The following is a 24,929-nucleotide window of genomic DNA, read 5'->3' as shown; positions in this document are numbered from 1 at the left end:
GGTGTGTCTGCATCTTTTCTACAGGGAGATGAGGAGTAATCACGTGTACCTGGAGCATCCAAAAGGTTACTCACCGATGTGCTTGCTGCTTTCTCAGGGGGGTATGGAGGACAGTGTGATTACAATCAGCACGTCATATTCTAACCCAGCAGGGTGCGTTAAAGCTAGTAACTCGCTTGCCGAGGGCAAATAAAAATCAGTGGTGGGGGGCAAGGAACAAGACGGATCTGTGTACATTTATCAAGGATGGAAGACAACCTGGGTATTGTAGTTCTGAGTATACTCGTATACATGTATACTCTGTCAGGTGTCTTGAGTGTATCTGACAGCCATATCAACTCATCCTCAGTGGACTGTGGGGGCTTTACCCTACTGCCCTTGTGTCCATGCTGGCGAAATTTGTTTTTTAACACCCTGCTGATCCATCTATAGCCTTTCGCATCATACATTGTGTACCATGTGTATTTGTACATTGCTTTTTTTTTTTCCATCGTATCATTGATTAATGTCCCCATTTGACCTGAGTGGGCCTTGAGCTGCAACCAAAGAGTATTTGGACACCACAATCATATTTCATGTCCATGGCATTGTACACAATGATAACATGTAGAAATGTGAGTCAGAGCTACGTTGTACCAAGTCTCACGCATTCTGCGTGAGACTCAAGCATTTAGGGTCTGTCTCACGATCTCACGCATGGCACCCATTTTTCTCACGCATCTGGTGAAGTCTGCAATTTGGGCCAAAAATAAGGAGCATCTCAAAGGATTAAAGTGATAGTAACTATTGCAATTGAAGGTGTATTTCCCTTTTGCCTTTCAAAATTAGTAAAAAATAGTCACTAAAGTATGCACCACATCGCATCATTTAATAAGAGCTATTAAATAATTTTAAAAAGCTCCCTACCATGGGAGGGGGACACCCTCCTCGTTCGCGTGCGCATGCGCGCGAGCGCCGACATGCCGAGTCATAAATATCTCACTCATAAAAGTTTTTTGAACTTGGCATCTCTGGTGAGTTGTGTTCGTGTGCGAATTTGTGCAATTAAACACAAAATACAAAGTGTTTGTTGAAGGCTTTCAAATTAGTGTGAAGTTTGTATGGATACAGTTAAGCGAATGATTAAGTTGTGTTTGCAATCATTTTAAAGCAGTGGTTAGGCTTTCATTGTGTGTTTATTTTTATTTGAAATTTCCCCATTTAACTTCTACCAGATGTGATTTGTTTAGAATTTGGTAGATTGCATAATTTAAAAATAATTAGAAAACCTCTTTCTGCATTATTTCTGCATTATCTCTTTACAATCTAAACCAATTACCACTACAGTGTATCTTGGTATTATAAGAGCTCGAGGAAAGTAACTCGATAGCTGAAGCTTTGTAGTCACAACTGACGTACAAGTACAAATGTAGTAGCAGCAGATTTGTTCTCCCCCAAAATTCATACTACAAGTGTATGCTAGCTCCTTTAACCTACTGTTGTAATATACATTGAATGTATGAATTGAACTGTGATATTTGCAGGCAATTGCACAAATGTCATTATATATTTGGCAAATCAAGGCTTGTAAGATAATTTCCCCCAAGAGGGTAAGTTGGCAGATCAAAAACCACAGCAAGGAAATGCAAATTTATGTTCCCTCCTTAAGATTATTTCCATCCCTTTCGAGGGTGTGAGATTGTGTTGATATTTAAAGGGATAGTGTAGTTTTGGTTGGAATAAAATTGTAGGGCTTCAGGTTTCCAACTTTATTTTCATGAGATGATGAGAAACCTTGACCTATTATGAAATATGAAAAAGCATACAAATCTAAGAGGAATTCAAAGTTTATTCAATGAAAATTGGTTCTAATCTGAAATGGCTAAGATATCCAGAGACAAAGTCTAAGTCCTAAATGAAAGTTGGGACCCACCTTTTATTAGGACCACTTTGTTTTACTTTGTTTTTGGGTATCTCGGCCATTTCAAAACTGATTTTCATCTTTGAAAATAAATTTTGAGTTCCGTAGCTCTTTAACATTTCATGCATGGTTTCTCATCATCCTGCAAAGCATCAAAATAGAATCCTCATCTCAACCAAAACTATATGCACCATCCCTTTAAGATGGGATGTGACAGTTAGTATAGGAATAACGCATTCCGCGGAGTTGTTTAGTGAGTATGCAGTGCACGACAGGTTTCTTCTGAGCATGCACACTCCACACGAGCCGGAGGCGAGTGTGGAGTATGCATGCGAAGAAGAAACCTCGAGTGCACTGCATATCGCTGAACAACGACGGGAAAATGCGTTATTCCTTTTATAAGATGGCTAAGTAATTTCAAACGTGAGGTGAATATACCTTGTATGAGAAAGAAATAATGAAATAAATCAAATATCAAAGATTTTGAAATTGTACTTACCTTTGGAAAATGGTCCAGAGTAGGCTTTCTCGGAGATTATCCCAGCTTGTGTTGAATACTGTAAAAGCGGATATTTTCGCGTGACTAATTTTTCGCGCTTGGCCGGGTCGGAAGAGTTTCCTGTGTTTTTAATTCCGCGGAATCAAGACATCACGCGCAGGCACATACGGCAAGCAAAAATATTCGCGTGCTTTTATTTTCGCGCTAGTTTCTGGTTGCGCGAAATGCGCGAAAATTTGAACACCGCAAAAATTTCAACCGTGGATTAGACAATTTGGGTGCGCGAAAATCCCACGGGCGTGCAGGGATAGACACTTTTCACGAATGATCACGTGGTATGCTTTGACCAATCAGCAAGCTGGAAATATCTTATTGGAACATGTTCTTGATATGTCATGAATATTGACCAGTCTATGGGATTTGGGGAAATACCATGTATTTGTAACCACTGTGTGGTTCCTGTGATAGTCTACATGTAATCTAGATTGTCAGGGGTTACTTAAAAGCAGTCAAGTACAATAGCATGACTGTACATCTCATCATTACACTGTACAAGTACAGTGTACAGAACACAATACTAGTAACTTTTTATGGTGTACCTACACATGATACATCTTCAGCTGAGAACTAGAAGGGCGCTATTGCATTCTTAGATTTGAGCGTTAAAATAAAAATGAAATCCAGTCTATGTTCATGAAATAAAAAGTCAGGCATTGATCTAGATTTTATATTTTGTATTTTGACTTAAACATTTTATTGAAAATGAAAGTAATCTACAATTAATACATGTGTACCATAATTTACAGTGTAGAACTAGAAGAGACTGAGCTCTACAATAGATACCATTAGCTCAATACCCCCCAAACTGTGATATTAGAGCCCTTCTGGTTATCAGCAGATAATATTTTGGATTACAAGCCGCTAGGGCTTTAGTGCTGTTTGTGCATCTGATTGACAAATTGCCCTTCCTACATCGACGTAAGTGCTGTTTGTGTGCAAGTGATCCTCCTTCCTGAATATCAAATCACAGGAGTTGTGTGGTACTTCCTTCGCTAATTAGGAGATCAATATTTGGCTAGTTGGGCTGCATGTGCAATATCATTTGTTGAGGTCTGTTTGTGAAATGCCCATTGCTTTGCTATGACCCTCTGCTCAGAAGTGATAATCAGTGACATTTGATAGGGTTTGTCAGATACTGCGTTTCTTCCTGTGTGTCACAGGCCCCCTTTCCGCACCAACTGAGGAAGGGGGGCGGGTCTTCAAGGAGGGATGTGTATTTATAGACACATCATTGTACCTCCCAGACCTAGAGATACTTTAAACTGTATGGCTTATCTACAGATTTATATGAAATGTACATGTACGCTGTACAACCTCAGGGGTAAATGTCCATTGATGCGCAGCTTACAATCGAATAAAGAAATTATTGTAGCTCGATCACAGTTATAGACATTATTTTTTACCTGATTCTGTTCTTGAAGAAAATGATGAAGGGGTTTTGAAAGTTCAGACAGGTCTACACACACTCTGGTTTGCGTGCATGATGTTTGGCAGAATATTACATGCATGGGGATGGGCACTTCACCTGCAAAGGAATCTGGCCGGACCCTGACCCAAATGCCACTTTTTTTTTTGGGGGGGGGGGGGGGGATGATACATTTTTTTTCTGCATTGGCCGCCATGCTGTACTACATATTTGTACATTGTAGATGATACAATTTAAACAAGATGTCCAAATACTGTAAAACGAGAAATGTTCGCGTGCATTTTAATTTCGCGAATTTCGCGAGCGCGAAGATTCGCGAAATTAAAATGCACACGAAAGTTCTTTTCTACACTATATGCATTGAATACCAGTTCCAGTTCGCGAAAATTTCATGCCGCTAAAAAGGCCGTCGGCTCCAATTCGCGAAAAATTCATGCCGCGAATATATCATGTTTTACAGTACTCTATTCTGTATAATGTTCGACAGATTGACTACACATTATTCTCTCTATATAGTAGATGCAAAATGCACATTTCCCTACATACAGGCTGTACTGTCACTATCTGCCTCAAGTTGATCAAGATCTCTTTGCAAGAGGGCATTTATGAAGGTTTATTATCAATAAGGAACTAGTGTGCAGATACTGGCAAGGCCAGAGGAAGTGGTACACTGTATTCAACATTCTCTGAGAGGTTAAAGGTCATTTGCATTTTTTTTTCTGTGGTTAAATTTGTGCTGCGTAAGTATGCCATTCAAAACACTTTGAGTTATCTGAATGCAGACACTTGTAAGTCCGTAAAAACATCTGAGTGCTTTCTTGCATGAAACTTGCAGTGACATCTTTAGCTAATAGTTTATTTCAACTTTGTGAAACTTCTGTTGATATGTTTTAGTAGAGCTGGTTGTATGCCAAGATGACAGTGAAGGAAAAAATACTGATTTAGTCAGTAGAGACAAAAATACACTCAGGTAGGTATCTCAAAACTAAAAGTAAGATAGATTAGTGTAGTGAAAAGAAAACGAAATGATACCATATCTGATTACCTCATGATTATTTCATTCTGTCTCGTAATTAATTCCTGCCAACCAGATTGACGCCCGTGGTGCTCACTTGGGATGGAGGTGGGATCCACCGTGGTGGCGCTCTACGACTTCGACACGTCGGAGGCCGGCGAGCTGTCGCTCAAGGCGGGCGACCGTGTGGAGGTCACGTCACGAGTCGACGACAACTGGTTGTCGGGCACGTGTGGGGGTCGTAGTGGCACCTTCCCCTCAAACTTTGTCAAGCCTGCCGATGGGGGACCACCCGTCACACAAACAGATGGACAGGCAGGCAAGACGTACACTGTTGTTGCCATAGAGGATTTTGACAGCACCGCAGATGGAGATCTCAGCTTTAAGAAAGGTGAAATGCCAACAAAAAAACTCATTTTTAGTATGAAATAAAAATCACCATGCTGAATTATTTGGATTTACAAAACTTTTTTTTTTTTTTTAGAATGCAGTCATTTTTTTTAATGTGTACCTTTCAAAATATGCACATTTGCATATTATGTGCATGAATATATACTCTGATATTCATCTGCCCCAATGCTCGACCCTTTCAGTTCCACATTTACCCCCCCCCCCCCCCCCCGACTCATCTACGCACATTTATAGACTTTGCCAGGCAACAAAGGGCCAGTTTAACTCCGTGAATATTCAAGTTCTTTTACATAAGTTCTGAGGGTAAAAAAAGAGCTTCTCAATACGCCTATATGCCTCAGATGTCATTAACATGATGGAAAGAAAAAAAAAAAAACCAAGAAAGTCCCTCTCGGGATGATGTTTTTACACTTTGGTATTTGGGTACATGAGATGCTTGAAGTGTGTTGATTAGATTTTAACATTGGGATTCCACTTTGTGTGCATTAGTTATGGACGTTGAGCATTATCTGGACTGCAATGGTAAAACACTTTATGATTACAACCCCCCACCCCCATGTCTTCCTGTGTGTTTCCCCAGGTGAGGAGATCACGGTATCTCGACAAGTGGATGATCACTGGATGGAGGGCAGTATAGGTGGCAGAGTCGGGATTTTCCCCAAGGCATACGTCACTCAGGAAAGCTCCATGCAGGACCATGTTCAGACGTCCGCAGTTTCAGGTTTGTTGGACACGTCATGTGCGGCATGGTCCACCTGCTGTCACTAGTCTCTCATGCAGATCTGCTGCTGTTTCTGACAAAATAAAGTACTTTATGTTCAGATACAGTGATGCAATAAAATACAGCACATGAAGCAAAAAAGAAGAAGACGTATTTAATTCATCATTTTACTCTAAATTACCTTCATGGCAAAAGAAAGTCTATCAAATTGGAGAAGTTACGTTGTAATGATGATCTAACTTCTGTCACATTTATTTGTGGACAATTAGAGAAATTGTAATAGTCTAGTGTATTGCAGTCATAATCTTTCTGGTTTTTTCAGCATGTTGAATGCAGGTTGTCATGGTTATTCTTCCATTTTACAGCAGATCTTGTTTTTAGATGTTATGGAAACTAATTTTTTGTGTCTTCTTTTTTTTTTCCCTTGTCATTCTCTGTTTCAAGGTGTGCAAGCTGAAGCTGTACAGAATAACACAGGGCAGCTTAGTGACGAACTGACATTCACAATTGGTGACATCATCACCATCACAGAAAAAGTGGATGATGATTGGTTGAGAGGATCTCTTAATGGCAAAACAGGTGTCCTCCCTGCAATATGTGTGAAAGTGCTTGACTCAAATATGCTTAATGGACCAAAGGACAGTGTTCTTGGACTAGGGTCAAATGCCCTGACGAAGTCATTCCCGTTGAGCAGTACTAAGACTTCAGAACAGCCGTCGGCAAAAACTCTGTTCCCTTTCAGCGCAGAGCGTGACTGTGAGCTCAGTTTCATGGACGGGGAGAGGATCAACCTTCGACGGCGGATCGACCAGAACTGGCTCGAAGGGGAGCTAGACGGGAACGTGGGGCTCTTTCCGGCTGAGTTTGTGGAAATCGTTGTAGACATTCCACCGGGGTATGTTCCACCCGAAGTGAAACCAAAGAGCGGGGCCAAGCCAGTCGCCAGCGCTGGCCACTCAGTATTATCATCAGCTTCACAAGGGGACGTGGCGGTGGTCAAACCCCAACTCCTGGACGTCAGTCAAGGGAAGGGGTCTCCTTCCATCAAGGGCAGGAGAGCCAAGGTGCTCTATGACTTCAATGCAGAAACAGAGCACGACCTGATGGCGAAGCAAGGGGACATTTTAACAATCGTGACAAAGCCAGACAATGAGTGGTATGAGGCCAAGCATCCTTCGGGAAAAGTGGGCTTCATTCCCATCGCATATGTGCAATTACTGGAGAAACCCAGGACTCCATCCTTCAAACGACAAGCGCCGCAACCACCTGGTGTGAAACCGTCCAAGAAAAGTGTGGCACCTAGCTTACCGCCAAGTACATCCTCTGATAAGAATGCTAATGAGGTGTTTCCGCTTAATGAACTCGATAATTTGAGCTCCAAGAAGCCCAGCTTGCCAGCTAAACCTGTTCAGCCCAGTCAGACCTCCAGTGGAGGGGGAGGACTGGATGATCTGCTTTTCTTTGACCCACTGGTGGGTGGAGGTGAGCCGCCCATGCAACCTGCCCCACCCTCTTCTACTTCCACGGTAAGGGATCCCTCGCTTCCCCATGCTTTCAAACCAGGAGGCACTGCTTTCAAGCCAGTGTCATTCGCCGGTAAGACCCCAGCAAACACTGCCACCGTTGCACCGATGTCGGCTGAGACGCAGAATGCTGCACCAACGCCACCGCCCCAGCCGACACGGGGTAACTCTCTCCTGGACATGAGCCCCGTGGACAAACCCATGTCCCCAATCCTGCAACCAATGGCGCCAGCAGCCTCCGCCGGTGACAATGAGTCCAGGCCCGCTGTGACCAAACAGGAATCCCTCGACAGTCTTTCGAAGTTTGACATCCTGGCAGCCAGGCCTTTCGCCGCCACTAGTTCTAAGCAGATTCGGAGCGTGCAGCGACCGGTGCATAGGGGAGCCACATCAGGGGCCACGGATGCAAGCTCCACCATCCAACCGACTGCTGCCCCTGTGGGAGGCTCAGAACCGGTGCCGCCGCCGTCTCAGACAGGAGAAATGCTCACCGTCTCACAGGTTACCCAGGACCTTGATCGTGCCATGATGGAGGGGAGTTCTCCTGGTAATACCAATGCAACGTCTGCCCTCCTCACCCTTTCCCAGGTAAATTCTGACCTTGACATGGCCATGCAGGAAGGTGGGGACGTGCCTCCCAGTATCAATGCCACCTTTAGCAATGAGATGGACCCCTTCAGTCAAGTCGCAGCTCCAAGCCAGGAAGAGGAGTACCGGCCTCCGGTACCGCCTCGACAACCTTCCCCAAACCCATTTGCAGCGGCAGTTCAAGACCAGCAAGAAGAGCCACTCCAGCAGCCTGGGTCCTCAGCCAATCCCTTCTCCGCTGTCACACCCCCATTTGATGCCAGTGAAGACTTTGCTTCTCCCTTCAATCCTAACCAGGATATGCTGCCCTCGGACACTGCCCTTCCACGCGATGACAGCATCCCGTCCGACATGTCGGATGATGCCTTCGCCAACGGAATCAACTTCACCATCAACTCGCCACTCAGCGTGCCCCAGAACCCTCAGACTTCCACTGCCTTCAAGCTACCTCCACCCCCATCCCCGGGCAAGCGACCTGTTGCTCCGCCCAAACCTCAGAAATTTGACCCCAGGACTGCTGTGCCACGCCCTCGCCCCCGGACCAGCATAGAGAACATTGATACCGGCATCTTGTCACCCCCACCCCAGAAGCCGGTGCCCCCTCCGAAGCCGAGCCTGGACTTGTTGTCCTCTCAGCCAGCTGTCAATCCAGAGCTTGCAAACTTTGAAGCCAGCATCCAGCAGATGTTTGACACCACCAAGTGGGAGACAGATGATGCAGATGTTACCGAGCAACCGCCTCCGGTCACAAGAGGAGCTTCATTACTGGAGCAGGATCTAGGAGTCATTGGGCAAGGTAAACAATAACAAGTCAGAATGCTGTTTGGATAGAAAATAAATAAACTTTACCTGGAGGGACCCAAGAAAATAGTTTGTGATTCTTACGTGGAAATAGAGGCTGGATAAAACTAACTTAAAGGGACATTCCAGACGATTTTCATAATTTCCCATCATGTAGTACATAAATCGACAACTCCCTGTATAGATTTGTGGAATTTATTGTGGTTCTTTAGCAGAGAAACAATACTTTGAAAAACCGCAAACAAATTACACTGAACAAGGATGATGACATAGAAGGTTCGCATATTTCAAAAATGATAGCAGTGTAATTCCATAACAATACCGCTTGCTTGCGAGTTCACCTGTCTATAATCTATGCATGCCTTATTCTTTTGTTCTGTTTCCTTGAGCCCCAACTCATGCATTCTTATGGTGACTCTGCCATGTCATCATCCTTGTTCATTGCAATTTGTTCTCTTTTTTGAAAATATTCTTATTCTTCATCCCAATTATCACAAATTCTGAAACTCTGTCCTCATTATAACTAATTCATAGTTGTACAAATGTAAAAATCTGAGAATCACCCGGAGGTCTCCTTTAACTACAGTTATTGGTGTCACATTCATTATAAAATATTGTATTGAGTTGTGCAAAAGAATGATAAAACTCTCAAGAGCATCTGATTCAATTGTTTGTATCAGCAATGTTCATATGTACAATTGTACATTGTACTTCTCTATGAAAAATGCTGAGTTTACCCGAGAAATTCAAGGATACTGCAGTTGATTTTCTCACATTTCTGCCGATTGGCACATGAAGCACTGTATTATTAACTCTTTATGTGCCACGTTCGCACGTCCGACTCAGTCGACGGCGTGCCGACTTCGCATATTCTGCTCAACAAACAAAGCCGCCAAAACCGATCGATAAATCGCTAATCCCGCGGTACAATCAAAGCGTTTCTCGCGCTTTTGTTCCTCTTACATACGGCTTGCATTCTATGTGGTGATTGACTATCAAGCGGTGTTCCCAACCAGATTTTCGCGTACATTCTAAGTTTTTGTCACTATTTTATGTGCAAAAGTCATGCCTTTACAGTAATATAGCAACTGATAATGCAAAAGAAAAATTGAACACAAAATTGTCATACATAAATGGTATGTGGAAGCAAAGTTTGGCATTCCTCTTTAACTTTGCTCTCTATTATGTTCAGCTTAAAAGAAATTTGTAGAAGTTATATAGATTGGAAAAACAGAATTCTCTCTCAAAGCATGACTACCTTCGTGTCTCAGCATAACGTGGCACACAGGGGGTTTCCACCATGGCACATAAAGAGTTAAAGGACAAGTTAATGGACACCTTGATATACTTGTGGCTTGTGTGAATGCAGGAATATCAGTAGAACACATCAATAAAAGTTTTTGGAACCTCAAATAATCTGATCAAAAGTTATGAACTTTTGAAGTTTTGATGCTCTGCTGGATGAGAAGACTACTTGCCAATCAGTTTATGATGCAGTGTATGCATATTGTGTTCATTTTAGAGCAAAAATAGAGGTTTTGCAGCCATATGGATGCATAATATATTAATTTTAATACCCACCTCCCTGTATGACTATCAAGTCTTGCAACAGCAGTCCAGCCAGAAGGGGCCCCAGACTCAGGCCGCTGTGGGGGATCTCCTGGGGATCGGAGGGGTTGTCGAGGAGACGCCAGCCGCGCCCCAATCAAATAAACCGAGTCGACCAGCACCTGCCAGGCCAGCACAGCCAGGTAAAGCTTCCAGATTCCTCACTCAATCTGTGAACTCAGGGATGTGCGAGTTCAGAGTTCATTCAATCTGATTCCAGATTTTTTTGCATTGCCCCAAACCCAATTTTCTGACTTTCGGGGGATTCAAATGCATTAAAGGGAAAGTAAACCCAAAGAGCAATGTGGATTGAGTGAAAGCAGCAATATTAGTAGAACACATCAGTGAGAGTTTGAGGAAAATCGGACAATCAATGCAAAAGTTATGAATTTTTAAAGTTTTGGTGTTGCAACTGCTGGGTAAGGAGACTACTAGAGGTTATGATGTATGAGTGGACTACAATATAAAGAAAATAAAAAGGGAATTCAATGAAAATTCATTTTTCATGAAAATTACACATTCCATCAACTTGATACTGACATATTTTAGGGGTAGCACTTATTCCCCCTGCTTTCTGAAAGCGGTTAGTCAAGAACTCTTTCTTTTTGCTAGAAACGTGAATTTTTGTGGAATTCCTTTTATATTTTCTTTTAAGTGGTCCTCTCATACGTCATAACCTCTAGTAGTCTCCTCATCCAGCGGTTCCAACACAAAAACTTTAAAAATTCATAACTTTTGCATCGATTGTACGATTTTCCTCAAACTTTCACTGATGTGTTCTACTAATGTTACTGCTTTTACTCAATCCACATTGCTCTTTGGGTTTGTGTTCCCTTTAAAAAGTTCACAGTTTAATGCACAGATTTTTTCTTGCATGTACTCTCACACACCTGGTGAACTGTATCATTATATGTGCTGTCAGTATTTTTCAATAATCCATTGCTGAGTGGAACCAGTTCTGTGGTGTATCGAATCCATGAGAAAACAACTGGTATAGAGGTGATACATATACATTTTCTAAGGAGTATCTAGTGACATAGACTGCTCACCTAATGGTAGTGAACTGAATAGTAACAACACATTTAAAAAGGTAAGTGCAACAAAATTAATTTTAACAAAAAATTATGTGCTATTTTTACCACTCAATGAGAACCATAACCTGCTTTAATAGGACATGTTCTGAAATACTAAACATCCATAATTGTCCCTCATTGATATCTAACATTTTAACTAGATTCAAAGAAAGAACCACTGTAAGATTTCATTTTCCTAGCAAAGCAGACAATTCCAACCAATGCCAGAAAGATTCTGCACATTGCACTGTGAAAACATTTGCTGATTGGATGTAGTTGGGAGACTGCACCATAGGGTGACATTGTGCTGGTGAAAATACCAAGCTTCTACTATAAATGCATGCGCTTAATTTTCAAGCCCATTTTTTCCGGGACCCTTAGCGGATGTGAACTGTAGTCTTGGATGTAAATTGTTACAAATATTGTGTGTGGTTTAACATGATATACATGCTGTACATGCTTGGTTTTGTGTGGGGTCTTGATTGTATAGCTGTTAACAGACAGTATTTATGCAGGGCTCCTGCTTAAGCGGGGGACAAAAAGCAAACAAAAACAAAACAGAGAAAAAAAAACAGGAAAGAAAAAAAAGTGAAAAGAAATGTGATGATAACTCTTTAAAATGTTGCTGTACTTCGAATTGCTTGCCAAGAAATACATTTCAGTCTTTTTCAGCTATTCATGTACACTGTATCTTATCTGTGTCTGGGAAGTTTAGGTACAAATTGTTTGCACTTAATATCTGTGGAATTAAAGGGTATCTACTATTTTGTATTCTTTCTTGATATGCAATTATGTCTTTGTTTAAAGGCATGAAGTGTGGATGCACATGTTGAATTTTTTTAGACATTTTTTTTTCAATGTTACAAAATATCTATAGTCATACCTGTGAGTACACCACATTGCAAAAATGAGTATACTTCATACACCCTCGCATTCATGCACACCCAGACACACACATTCTGGTAAGATACTCCAGCCAGGGATATGACAGTTTGCTCAAGGTAACTGGGTATATTCTATTATTTGCTTAGAACTGGAAAAAAAATCTTCTAATGAATTGACTATTCATAAAATTGAAATTGAAAAAAATATTTAGTTTCGTAAGTAAAACAAAATGTCAGGCTTCATGTAGTGTATACATGTACATAGGTTTATACATTCCAATTGAGGATATGTAAACATTTTAAAACTTCCCCACCATTTGAATAGTGTGAAAACTTTTTGCCTACATACATGTACAGGTCCTAAATATGCAGAACAAGCAGGGTTATATAGTGTATACCCCTAAGGCCTCAGGAGGGCGCTTTTCCATATGTACACATTTGTACTCTGAACAAACGGGCATACAATTACATGTGTATATGCCTGGTGTGAAATGTATCCCTGGTTGCCTGGAGTTAAATACCACTGCAATATCGCAGACTGAAGCTGAAGCTGTTTTTTTTAGGACACCCCCCCCCCCCCCCCCCCCCACACACACACACACACACGCACGCACATACAGGTATTATACACCCAGAAAGATAGAGAAAAATAAAGAAAAGAAATATTCTCAAACCTAACAAAATTACCTTTGTTTGTATTCTGCCTGGCTTTTGGAACATACAATGTTCATATTTTTCCCCCCAATTTTTTCCCCTCCCTTGCTTAACTATTTCCATACTACAAGTTATGTGATTTGTTATAGACCCTGTAAGCCCTTTGGAATTAGAAGTCATAGGCACAGACTGAACGAATTGGTTCCAATTCTTTGATATTATAAAAAAAAAAAAAATCTCTATTGTATTTGTTGCACACTTCTGAAGAACTGAAGCCAGATCATTAAATGAATGCTGTGAATGTGACATCACATTTGATAAATAGAAATGTAGAACCATTGTTTTCATTTTTTCATCTGGTCATAATATGATGGCCAGACTTTATGTCTTCTATTACTTACAGAAAGGGTAGTTGAAAGAATGTGATATGCAGTCAACTCCCATTATAACAATGTCCTTGGGACCAGCAGTTTCCTTTCGTTATATCAAAATTTCATTATAACTGAACAAATAGAGTACATTGTATATGATTAAATTGAAGAAATATACAATTTTGTAGAAGATAATTTTAGAACCTCAATGTTCACTTCATTGTAACCAGAATTTCACTATAATCATGAATGTTATAATGAGAGTGCACTGTACAACTGACCACAATCTGTATTATGTTGGGGGGGGGGGTGGGTATTGTTCTTTTACAGTGTATATTTGTTGACTGGCTTGTAAAACAGTATAAAAGAGGTACTGACAGTAATTTCACCTCTAGTCTCCAGGCTAATATTTAATTCCAAAGTATTCTTTTGAAGCAGCCTATAAAAAATGATATGAATATATTTTGTAGAATTTTGTATTTAGTGTGATGGTGTTTTTACTGAGAACTGTGATTGTGTGTACATTGTCACCCATCATAGTGTAATGTACTTCCCTTTAAAAATTGTAATGAGTAGATAATGACTAACTGATAGATTATAGTATTTGCAGTTTGTGAGTAAATATCATTGGATTACTGATACATGGTGGGTGTCTTCCTCTTTGTATTTACACAGTATGGAGGACTTTAATCTAGATAGGTTGCCTGAAAGGTAACAGACAGATCTAGTTCGCATGCCAGTTGAGATTATAAGTGGACTATAACTAGTTTTGTTTCTTGCGAAGAGCTAAAGGTACTCTGTTGTACTGGAGTCTCCTCCCTCAATGTGTCTTTTGAAGTGCTGTCATGCAAGGCACATTCCATATGGGTAATCTCTATATTGTTCAGATTCTGGAGAGTGGCTCTATACTTTTTAAAGTGAAGAAGGTGTAGGAGCTGTAAGCAGGAAATTCTCGCTAGACCGACATTGTAGTCTTGAGGTCCTGTTTTATTCGCCTCGTGCCTTGCTGCTGCTTTCACGCTTTTTGGCCGGCCGTGTCGGAACATTTCGCATTCGCTTCACAGTGTGGTAAGTGACTGTCGGTGCGCAACTAACAAATTGAATGTAACTGTGCTGCTTTGAGTTGTTCGGCCCTGAGGGAAACATGACTTGCTGCGTTCGAATGTCGTGTCCGAAGTTTGTGCCAAAATGTTTCTACACAGGTAGCACTTCTCTTTAATAAGCTTGCTGTAAATTTTCACCTAAATAGGTTTAGTATCAAAAAGTGGCAATGCTGTGAGAAAACAGGCAGGCTTTTTATATGATGCATTCTATAAAGAAAGTTTTTGGTGCATACAGAAGAAACCTTCAATGGTTTATTAGTATCCCATTTTTGACAATTTTCTCTTTGGGGACTTATATTACTGTAGTTTCAAGGATTTGGAGTATTGGAATGGTTGCTATTAATAGAATAGGGACAAATAAAATGGATAGATCTTAAAGACATTGCATGGAGTTCTGTTGTTCAGTAACAGATTCTTTTTTAGCTATTGTTGCAAGAAAAGAGCTGCCATGAACTAATACACCTATGTAGGCCTACAGTAGTTGCTGAAGGTTTAAGCAATGTAGCAATTGTTTTCTTGTGTTTTTGTATGTCTATATAATTTGCTAGCTTGTCGTTGCCGTAAAAAAAGAGAGAGAGAAAAAAAAGATTGGACGCTAACCGGACGTTGTCGCTGTAATCTATTTTGAAAGGCTCTGTGAAAATGGGGCTTAAGCAATAATAAGTGCTTTGCCTGAGCGGCACAACTGTTGCAGCCATATAACTCCAACCTGGAACCATGTGATTGACTGTTTGTGGTCTTATCCACTGAACCTCAACAGCTCCTCATAGTTTGATGGTTTGACAACTGAACTTGCCTGACTACAACACTTCAGCCCTCACCATGACATGTGCATTTTTCACTGCCCATAAACCTACTCTCGGAGTGTTCTAAATGAGCTAAAGCCAAATCTCTGTATGAGATTGCCTTAAGTGGTAGTGATCCACAGAAACAGATATTCTGTACTTGATATCCATCAGTCTGTCAATCAGCTTTGTAGTCATCTAGTTAGCCAAGTTTCAGATTGTTTTCTTAACCCATCAAGACCCAGTATCCCTCTTTAAGTAGTTTTTTTTTTTCTTACTGTTGTTTTTATACTGGTTTTAGTATGCCATACTATGTAATACTGGTATAAAAGCATAACAAAAGAAAAAAAAATCTCTTTATTGGATCCCTTTTTTTTTGGGGGGGGGGGGGGTTTCAAAAATAATTGTATGGCTGAATTCCCAAAATTTCAAACCCTTGTATGAAATTGTTCGCTTATAATGCTTCTTGAATTGGCAAAACATGTTTAAAAATTAAACTAGTTGTTTCTCTGTCAAATTAGTATTCTTTACGGTGTATATTGCCGTCTAAAATGGCCTGTGAATTGTACATAGCAGTCTTCATATCCAGTGATGACAGTACCAAACTTTAAAAACTCATATCTCTTGAATTCGTTGTCTGATTTTCGTCGTATTTTCACTGATGTGTCCTACTAATATTGCTGCTTTTACTCAATCCACATGGATAGTTTAGCTTTGGTTTCCTTTAAAGGTCATGTTTACCTTTGGGAGCAGTGATTAAAAAAAAAAAATCAAGATATCACATTTGATGCATATATGTGTAGGTCTGTTGTATCACAGAACATCCTACCATATAAAATTTTCCCAATAAAGCCTAAAATATTATTAGTTACCCCCTGCTTGTTCACGAAATACGGGCAAATATCTACGGTCTGGTGCCGTATTCCGTGAGGCCAAAGGCCGAATGGAATATGGCACCAGACCGTAGATATTTCCCGTATTTCGTAAGAACAAGCAGGGGGTAACGATTTTATCTTTTAGTGTAAGTGCTGACCTTTTTCTCGCTGATTCCCCTCGTGAATGATGTTGAAATCACTGGCTGTCAGCCATGACCATGTTGACTTAGGCCTACATTTCGCGAGCTGATTACTGCATGTGATGCGCGCATACAAATACGTACACATACACGCCATAAGATACTGCAGTGCAGTAGCCAGATAGATATAAGTTGCTGTTGTTTATCAAGCGTCTAGTGGTCTCAGGTTATGTGCGCAATACGCTTGAGGACCGCGCGCTGTCCATTTGTTTTGTACAGGATTAGCGCGCGCTTTCCTATAAACGTCTTTGGTACACGCGCAGCTGGCTGTGTAATACAGTATCATGACGTCATATCCACATAATACGGGATATATTAAGTGGTTGATTGACCAATGAGATTACAGAATTCACGATCACTAAAAGATAAAAGGAGATATCGGTATTTTTCTCAATAAACCATAACTGTAAACAATTTTAGTCCAGAAACATTTTTATTAGAAAATGTTTTATTTAACAATACTTAACATCAATTATACAGATTCAAATTTTTACAGTGGTTGTTTTTATCCCTAACTCAGATTTTAGAAGTATTTTGAAGCACTAATGCTGGGTTCTTGTTTCATCTGCAAATGGTAAATTATGTCTTTAAACTGCAGTAACTTGCAATGAGAAACGAGTAGAAGGGGTCCTCCCATACGACAGAGTCCAACCACCATACAGCTAATGGCCTGTTGAGACCAGCCCAAACTTCTTAACTCACAGCTTTGAAGTACGGAATGTTTATACTATCAGTGTGTGCTGGTGAAATTATTCACAACCAATCAAACTAGCAAGTCTCTGATTGAAGAAACTTGTGCATCATTGATGCCTGACACCGTGAGCCTGTGGGCGTATTTAGCAATTCCTATCTAGTGGTTGATGTGACTTACTGAATTAACTAACTGAATTATTCAATAGGAGTGGGCGTGCAGGCTAGGCTCACGCATGATCATTAAAAAAAAAAAAAAGGAGAAAAAAAAAAGGTCCTTGTGCCGACGTGCTTGGCTTTAGTAGATTCTTTGCTTATTCATCTTTGTCGGTGCCACCAATGTGAGAGGCCTTTAAAGAAGACTTCGCACATGCAAACCCTTGAATGAGATCAGAAATAATTAAAAGTCATCCTTTAACCCATTGAGGACGGACTGATTTTGGTACAACATGCATTTCCCATAGACACCTGCCCGAGTATACTCGGAACTCGTCCTCAACGGGTTAAAGCACTCTTACTATTTGTGAATGTGAATGCACATGTATGATGTGTATAGTATACATGAATTTGCGGCGTAAACAAAAGAGCACACACATACAGTGTATGTATTATTAGATAAATAAAGTGTGGTTTGTGAGAAAGAAGCAGTGAGAGGAAGGGCAAAGAGATTTTCCCTAGTGACTGCTAGAGTGCGGGGTCTTCATACGCCCTGTACTATTGTTTTGAGAGCGCAAGGGGAGCGTTGGATGCACCGAACTAAGGTTGGATGACATTGAGGCGGTAGGCTCACCCCTCGTGCTAACACGCTAGCAAACGAGCAATCGAGGATCAGCCAAAATCAAGTGCGTACTCGCGTAAAAGTTCAAAAGGTCGCGTAATACGCGCTGTAGAAATGAATACTTAGTACGCAAAGTCCGCCATTACTAAGTGGTACAATGTCGGCCCCCATGAAATCATTGACTCCATTGTAGAGTCTGCCCTCTAGTGGTGGGGAGGAGAAAAATCTCTTTGGAGGAAGGGTGGGAGGAGAAAGACAGGAAAGAACGGGGTATAAGATAGTGATGGCTGAAGACAAAGCAGAGATGAGTAGGCTTAATACAGGACCATCAACATAGATCATGAATAACATCATACTGAACAATAATTAAAAGCAATACACATAGAAAAACCTTGTCATATCTCTTGCTGTTTCATAACCCTGTCTATGCCATAGGGTTTTCTGTACCAATCCACACTCATTGCACACAAAGGGTTAGTAATGAGATACATCTTTCTCCTGTATTTCCTCACCTCAAACAGCCAAAAAGAAGGTTCCCCCAGGTAGACCTGGTCCACCCCGGTTAGGAGCCAACAACAGAAAAGACGAAGACACCATGCTGTCCCACCTCAGACCAGATGGAGGTACGTACTGTATGTGTGAATTTTGTCTTTTCAATGTGCATTTTTTTGTGTGTGTGTGTGCTAAATATAATGTTGTCAGTGGGTAATTCCATGAAGTTGGGGCAGTGTCCATGTAGCATCGTGATATTTGAAAAATACATTTCAGCATAACTCAATATTCATTATGCTATACATTTATTGTTTGTAGGCTTTACATTTGCATTGAGGCCACACATTTTCTTGGAAACTTTGTGCCATTCAGACTCAATTTTGATGAAGTTATTAAACAATATGTAACGGTGTCCTGTAGCATCGTGACGTGTCCATGTAGCATCGTGATATTTTAAAATTTGGTCTTAAGAGACAAATTATGGCAATTAGCTTGACCAAAATTTGATGCAATATGCATATTTACGAGATTAGTCAGATAGCTAAATATCTCAAATTTCCTGTACACAGTTTTAATTTTAAAAGAAAATTACAAAATGTATCACGATGCTACGCGGTGTCCTTTTTTGTTACATTTGGTGGACACCGCGTAGCATAGTGACACATTTTGTAATTTTCTTGTAAAAGTAAGACTGTGGAAAGGAGAGTAAAGATATTTAGCTATCTGACTGATCGAGTTGTAATTATGCATATTATATCAAATTTTGGTCAAGCTAATTGCATTAATTTGACTTTTAGGACCAGATTTTAACTATCACGATGCTACATGGACACGTCACGATGCTACAGGACACCGTTACATTTTTATGCCTCCGCAACGAAGTGGCCGGAGGCATTATGTTTTCGGGTCGTCCGTCCGTCCGTCCGTCCGTCCGTCCGTACGTCCGTACGTCCGTCCGTACGTCCGTCCGTCCCGTTTTGTTTTTGTCGATATCTCAAGAACCGTGTGGTGGTTTTACATCAAACTTGGTATGAGGGTATATCCTTGGGGGATAATACTTTGTGTGGATTTTAGGGTCACAGGGTCAAAGGTCAAAGGTCACAGGTTATTTTGTGAAAAAAAAATTGAAATTTCATGTTTTTCTCCATATCTCGCAAATGGTTCAAGGTATCTTCATGGAACTTAGTATATATGCTTGTACCGATGGGCAGTGATTATCTAGGGAAGTTGGGGGTCATGGGTCAAAGGTCATGGGGTCAAAGGTCAAGGTCAACTCTTCAAAATATCACTACTTTCCTTAAAATGCAATATGCCTGAAGGTTTTTTTTTTTAAACTTGATGTATGGCATGTATTACCCAATATATATTTTTGGGGAAGTTTCTTGCCAAAAGGTAAAAGGTCAAAAGGTAAAAGGTCAAGTGAAAGTGCTAAATTGCACTTTTTCCTCCATATCTCTAAAGTAACTCAAGGTATCATCTTGAAACTTACATATTTATGCATGTTCAACCTAACAGTGATTCTCTTTGGAACTGTGAGGTCAAAGGTCAAAGGCCAGGTTTAGATAATGCTATTTTCCCATTTGATATTGAAATGATACTTTTTCTCAATACCTTGAAAATTACTCAATGCATAAACTTATAAAAGGGTCAAAAGTCAAGTTAAAATCATCAGTTCCCCAAATACCTGCACTCTGACATTTTAATCATTCATCCAATTGAACCTAGTTCTAGGAAAGTGAACATTCAGCACATTTGTGTCAAACCTGTCATTTTAATATTTTGCCAATTGTGTGAAACTGTCATCACACATTGTCAAGACATTGTACTATATAGACCTATTAGGAAAACCATGCATTATGGCGGAGGCATATCAGTCGCCATAGCGATACATCTAGTTTTGTAATAACTTCATCAAAATTGAGTCTGAATGGCATAAAATTTCCAGGAAAATGTATGGTCTCAATACAAATGTAAAGCCTATGAACAATATATGTATAGCATAATTAGTATTGAGTTATGCTAAAATGTAACACTTTGTGCCCCAACTTCATGGAATTACCCAGTGCATTCTAGTTCTTTTAGATTTGCTTATTGATAATTTTTCTCTTGACCTACAGGTATGTGAAATCTTTATGCATAAAATGACGCTTACTTGTTTCCATTGTGTATTAATTATCAAGACAAAGAATGCTGTACAATGTACATTTATTCGCTCAGTCATTTTTTTTTTGTCTATACCTGATTCCAGGTATAGTGTACTTTCGACTGTTGAATATTACTCACAACTTTGTTCGATTGACTTTGTGTTATATTTTTTGTGTGAAAAAGGAATGCAAAAATGAAATAAAATGCATTATGTCACATTCAATGAAAACAAACAATTTCCAAGCTTTAAATGTAACATGGCATTCTGTGAGGGCAATGAGGCAAACACGTATTAGTCATAAGATTTGTTTCAGAGATGCATTTCTATCCCTTTTATCATTACAGCAGTGAATGGAGATGCGGATCATTCCATTTCATTAATGGAGACGAGGATCTCCGAACTGACAGAAGAAATTGAAGTAAGTGGACAGAGGAATAAACTTTACTTAATCTCGATGAGAGCACTGCAGGAAACGTGTATTGCCCATGCATAAAATATTCATATCTTCAGTATTAAAATAATTATCTTACAAACTAGAAAAGCACTCTTAGAGCACAGACCTCCACCAAGCATACAGCTTATTTCCACCACTGATCTTGTTCTTCCGTAGAGATATCATACTTTATACACACAGCATCGGTGCTGAAAGTCGCCCGATTCCCAATACAGAAGCCTTTGTTACATCATAAACCCTCAGCTGCACGGCACGCCTTGCCCCAGCAGAAACTAGAGCACGCACTTAAGTGCGCGCAGGCAAACCTCAAATACGCGCAGCCTGAACTCCCAAGTTCATTGACCCTACAATATACCTGCCAAAATATCAAAAATCCTTCGTAAATTCCCCAAAAATTCTCGGATCACCACCAAAAGTTAATCGTTTGTTACTTGTGTCATTCTCAACCTTTCCTGCAAGTTTCATCCCAATTTGTTAACTATTTTTTGAGTTATTTTGCACAGGGACAAACAAACAAACAAACAAACAAACAACAAACCAACGTTAACGAAAACATCACCTCCTCACTTGGCGGAGGTAAAAATGCTCAATGTTTCATGCATCATTGCACTCAAGAATTGACTCCAAAACATAGAATGATTCCGTACACCATACTGTTCTGTATACATGGTATACTTTATTTGAGCACAGAAAATAGCAAAAGTTGGCAATGCATCTGATAGATATGTGTGGGAAATGAATTCATCTTTATAATTTGATTTTGATTTGATTTAATAGAATCTGAATTATGAGTCACTTTACATACACTGTAGCAGGTAATGAAACAACAAATGCCTGTAAGCAAACAAGCAAGCAAGGGAACATTTTGACTCTATTCCATTCCTTCTGAAGGAATAGCCAGTGAGGATAAAGTGCCTTACACACACTGGTAGATGTAATTGATGTATCACTGCTGTCCAGGGACTTGAACCGGCGACCTCATAATTTAGAGTCCCTTGTCATATCCACTGACCCCTAACAAGTCCTTTATATAGTGTACATAGCATGTAACCTTTTTAACATTAACTCTAAACTATCTCTCTTTTGTTGTACATTTCCCGGTGTTCTCCCTACTGCAGAAGCAGAGGTTACAGAAGTCCAGTCTGGTCCGAGAGTGTGCGTTCGTCACCATGGAGACGGACAAGGCGGAGCTGCAGCAGCAGGTGGCGGATGCGGAGGCAGAGATCGCCGAGAAGGAGAAAGAGCTCCATTCCCTGCAGGGTGAGTGGTAGTGACGCCCCTCTAGGGTTCTGTTTGACATGCCTCTCTCAAATGTGGGAGAAGGTGGGTTTAATGAAACCTTTAGCATTCACATTAGTATTCACAAGTATTAGGAGTGTGTACTTCTCTTTAAAAAGCAACAATTATATGGAATTCTCTTTTTATAATCGTTGCACTACTGTGACATCACAGGCTGTTGTAGACTTCTTGTAAACCCACTTCACTGGACTAAATCAATATCAATGTTAACAATGCCACAACTCTTTCAAACTCAATAATTTTGGAATGGATATCCAATTTTGCTCAAACTTCACTGATGTATTCAGTAAAGAAATTCTGTATCCACTTTCCACATCCTTTGGGGAAAAAAAAAATACTTCAAAAATCAATTCTATGTCACGGAGTGCTGAGCCAAGCCAGGATCATGTTCACACTTTACTATCCTTCAAATGCCAATTAGCTCAAATGTCCAGACTGTTACAAAGTAATTTTCATAGGACAGGGATTATGTTTGTCCCCCATAGAAAAGAAGCATAGTACAGCATTACTACATGTATGACTTACTTTGTTGTCTATCTCTTCATAGGTGCGTTTTATCATGTTTGTTTCTCATTTTCCCTTTTTATTGGGGTGGGGGAGTAGAGGAATGCTAATCAAATATATTTGCAAGTTGCAACTGAGTTCATTGGCAGCTAAAGAGGTTGCCCCGTAAACATTTGTGCCTACTTTATGTTGCATTTTTTATTATGAATGCCTTCAACTGGGAAGTTTGACAACTGCAGCTTATCTGTTTTCGCACAGAGTTTATGACATGTTACTCACCTGATGGTGTTGTGTGAAACAAACACAGTCTCTTGTGATAATCTTTTAATAGGACTTCCTTCTCCTTTGCACTCAAAGTGAGAGTTTAACCCCTGCAGAACCAATTTTGTTCAATGCCAATTAGGTTTGCACATCATACATTTGCTCATTAGCATTCAAAAGACTTGGTGTGAAACTTACTAGGAACTTCTTTTGCCACAAATGTGCATTGTAGCCTTAAAGAAATAAATGTGATATGTCATTCTTTGTAGGTATTTCCGGATTTCCACCACACCTCATCCAAAGCTGGTTTTAATCTGTACTGTGCTTCAACTGCCAGTTGGCACAGATTATCTGGAAACCAACTGTCAATGAATATACTGTGAAACCAGAAATGTTTGCATGCATTTTGATATCGCAAATTTTGCAAGAGCCAAGATTTGTGCAATTAAAATGCCTGGGGAAGTTCCTTGTTTACACCATATGCATTAATTGCCAGTTGCAATTTGCCAAAATTTCATGCCACAAAAATATCTTCTTTCACAGTAATCTAATTCTCTTCACTAGAATTCTTATTGTATCACCATGGCCTTCCTGTTGGACTGAGGTACATACAATGTACAAATGTAGCTATTGCAGAGTGGGCTTGCTATTAACTTCAATGTACATTCTTTGTAGGTCAAGTTTTGATATATGTTTAATGCTGAATGCAGGATGGGCAAAAAAGCTTCGCAAATTACCAACTATAAAAGAAAAAGATTAAAGCAAAGTGTCTTGGCACAGAAAGGGTGAAGGTGTTGCAGGCTCTTGCATTGAATTAATAAATTCTTTAAAGGCATGGTATAGTTTTGGTTGTAGTCGTTATGAAAGGTGGGTCCCACCTTTTATTAGGACCACTTTGTTTTTGGATATCTCAGCCATTTCAAAACCAATTATCATCTAATAAACGTTGAATTCCTCTTAAAATTGTACGCTCTTTCATATCTTGTAAGTGGTTTTGAATATTGGGTTTGAAATGGCTGAGATATCAAAAAAGAGAAACAAAGTGGTCCGAATAAATGGCAGGTCCCACCTTTTATTCGGACCCCAACCAAAACTATACCATCCCTTTAAAAGCTCTCAGATCGGCAAAGCTCAGGAAGGGTTTTAATACACGGAAGTAATGGCAGAGACGACTGTAAATCAGTAAAGTGACAATCATTTTTGATAGCATTGTTTGACTGATATAAAAAGAATAACTAAGATATTTGAGACAAATGGATCGTGTTCGCTCTCACTTTCAATATAAATCTCGTATTTCACACATTCTCTCCTGTCTGAATCTCTCTATGTTTCCTAGACTCCCTTCATTGTCAAAATGCTCCTTTACCGCATTCTTTTCATCTCTCTCTTTCACTTTCTATAGTGTCTTTCCATCACTCATGCACTACATTATACTGCCCTACTTTGGCAAAAGGAAGCAAGTGACAAAAGTGACATTTCTCGTAAAAGAGCAAAAAGTGTCCGTCATTTACACTGACGTCAATGGACTAACATGATGTTTTATCTAACATATTGCTTAGTAGGATGAGTGTTTCTGCATGAAATTTTGCCTGGAAGAAGAGCTCATTATGTGAATTATGAAAACATCAATAACTCAAATTCGGATGGTATGTCACTTGCTTCCTTTTGCCAAAGTAGGGCACCATACTTCTCTGTCCTTCTGTTTTGCTCAGTGTGTCTTTTCCTGTTCTTGTCTGAGCGTGGAGAAACATATCGCATGTTTGTCAGTCTAAATATGACCAGCTCTGCAAGACTTGCTGAGATTGGAA

The 24,929-nt window shown here is 40.1% G+C and overlaps 1 protein-coding gene across 1 annotated transcript in view; it reads left to right on the top strand.

Annotated features, from left to right (window-relative positions):
* The window catches only part of LOC139713965 (uncharacterized), a gene marked incomplete at its 3' end in the record, with an annotated part of 76,090 nt that overhangs the window by 27,077 nt on the left and 24,084 nt on the right, over nt 1-24,929 (top strand). Inside the window, exons 2-8 of the mRNA XM_071625690.1 lie at nt 4,977-5,291; nt 5,892-6,032; nt 6,477-8,939; nt 10,546-10,695; nt 18,487-18,588; nt 20,948-21,021; nt 22,176-22,317. Of these exons, the coding sequence (XP_071481791.1) occupies nt 5,003-5,291; nt 5,892-6,032; nt 6,477-8,939; nt 10,546-10,695; nt 18,487-18,588; nt 20,948-21,021; nt 22,176-22,317 (3,361 nt within the window). The remainder of the gene's footprint in view (nt 1-4,976; nt 5,292-5,891; nt 6,033-6,476; nt 8,940-10,545; nt 10,696-18,486; nt 18,589-20,947; nt 21,022-22,175; nt 22,318-24,929) is intronic.

Source organism: Diadema antillarum, unplaced genomic scaffold, assembly GCF_040938485.1.
Source record: "Diadema antillarum isolate AM-2024a unplaced genomic scaffold, OU_Dant_1.0 seq00002111_RagTag, whole genome shotgun sequence".
Lineage (NCBI taxonomy): Eukaryota > Metazoa > Echinodermata > Echinoidea > Diadematoida > Diadematidae > Diadema > Diadema antillarum.
The sequence above is the reverse complement of the archived record's forward strand: the minus strand, read 5'-3'. Positions and strand labels throughout refer to the sequence as shown.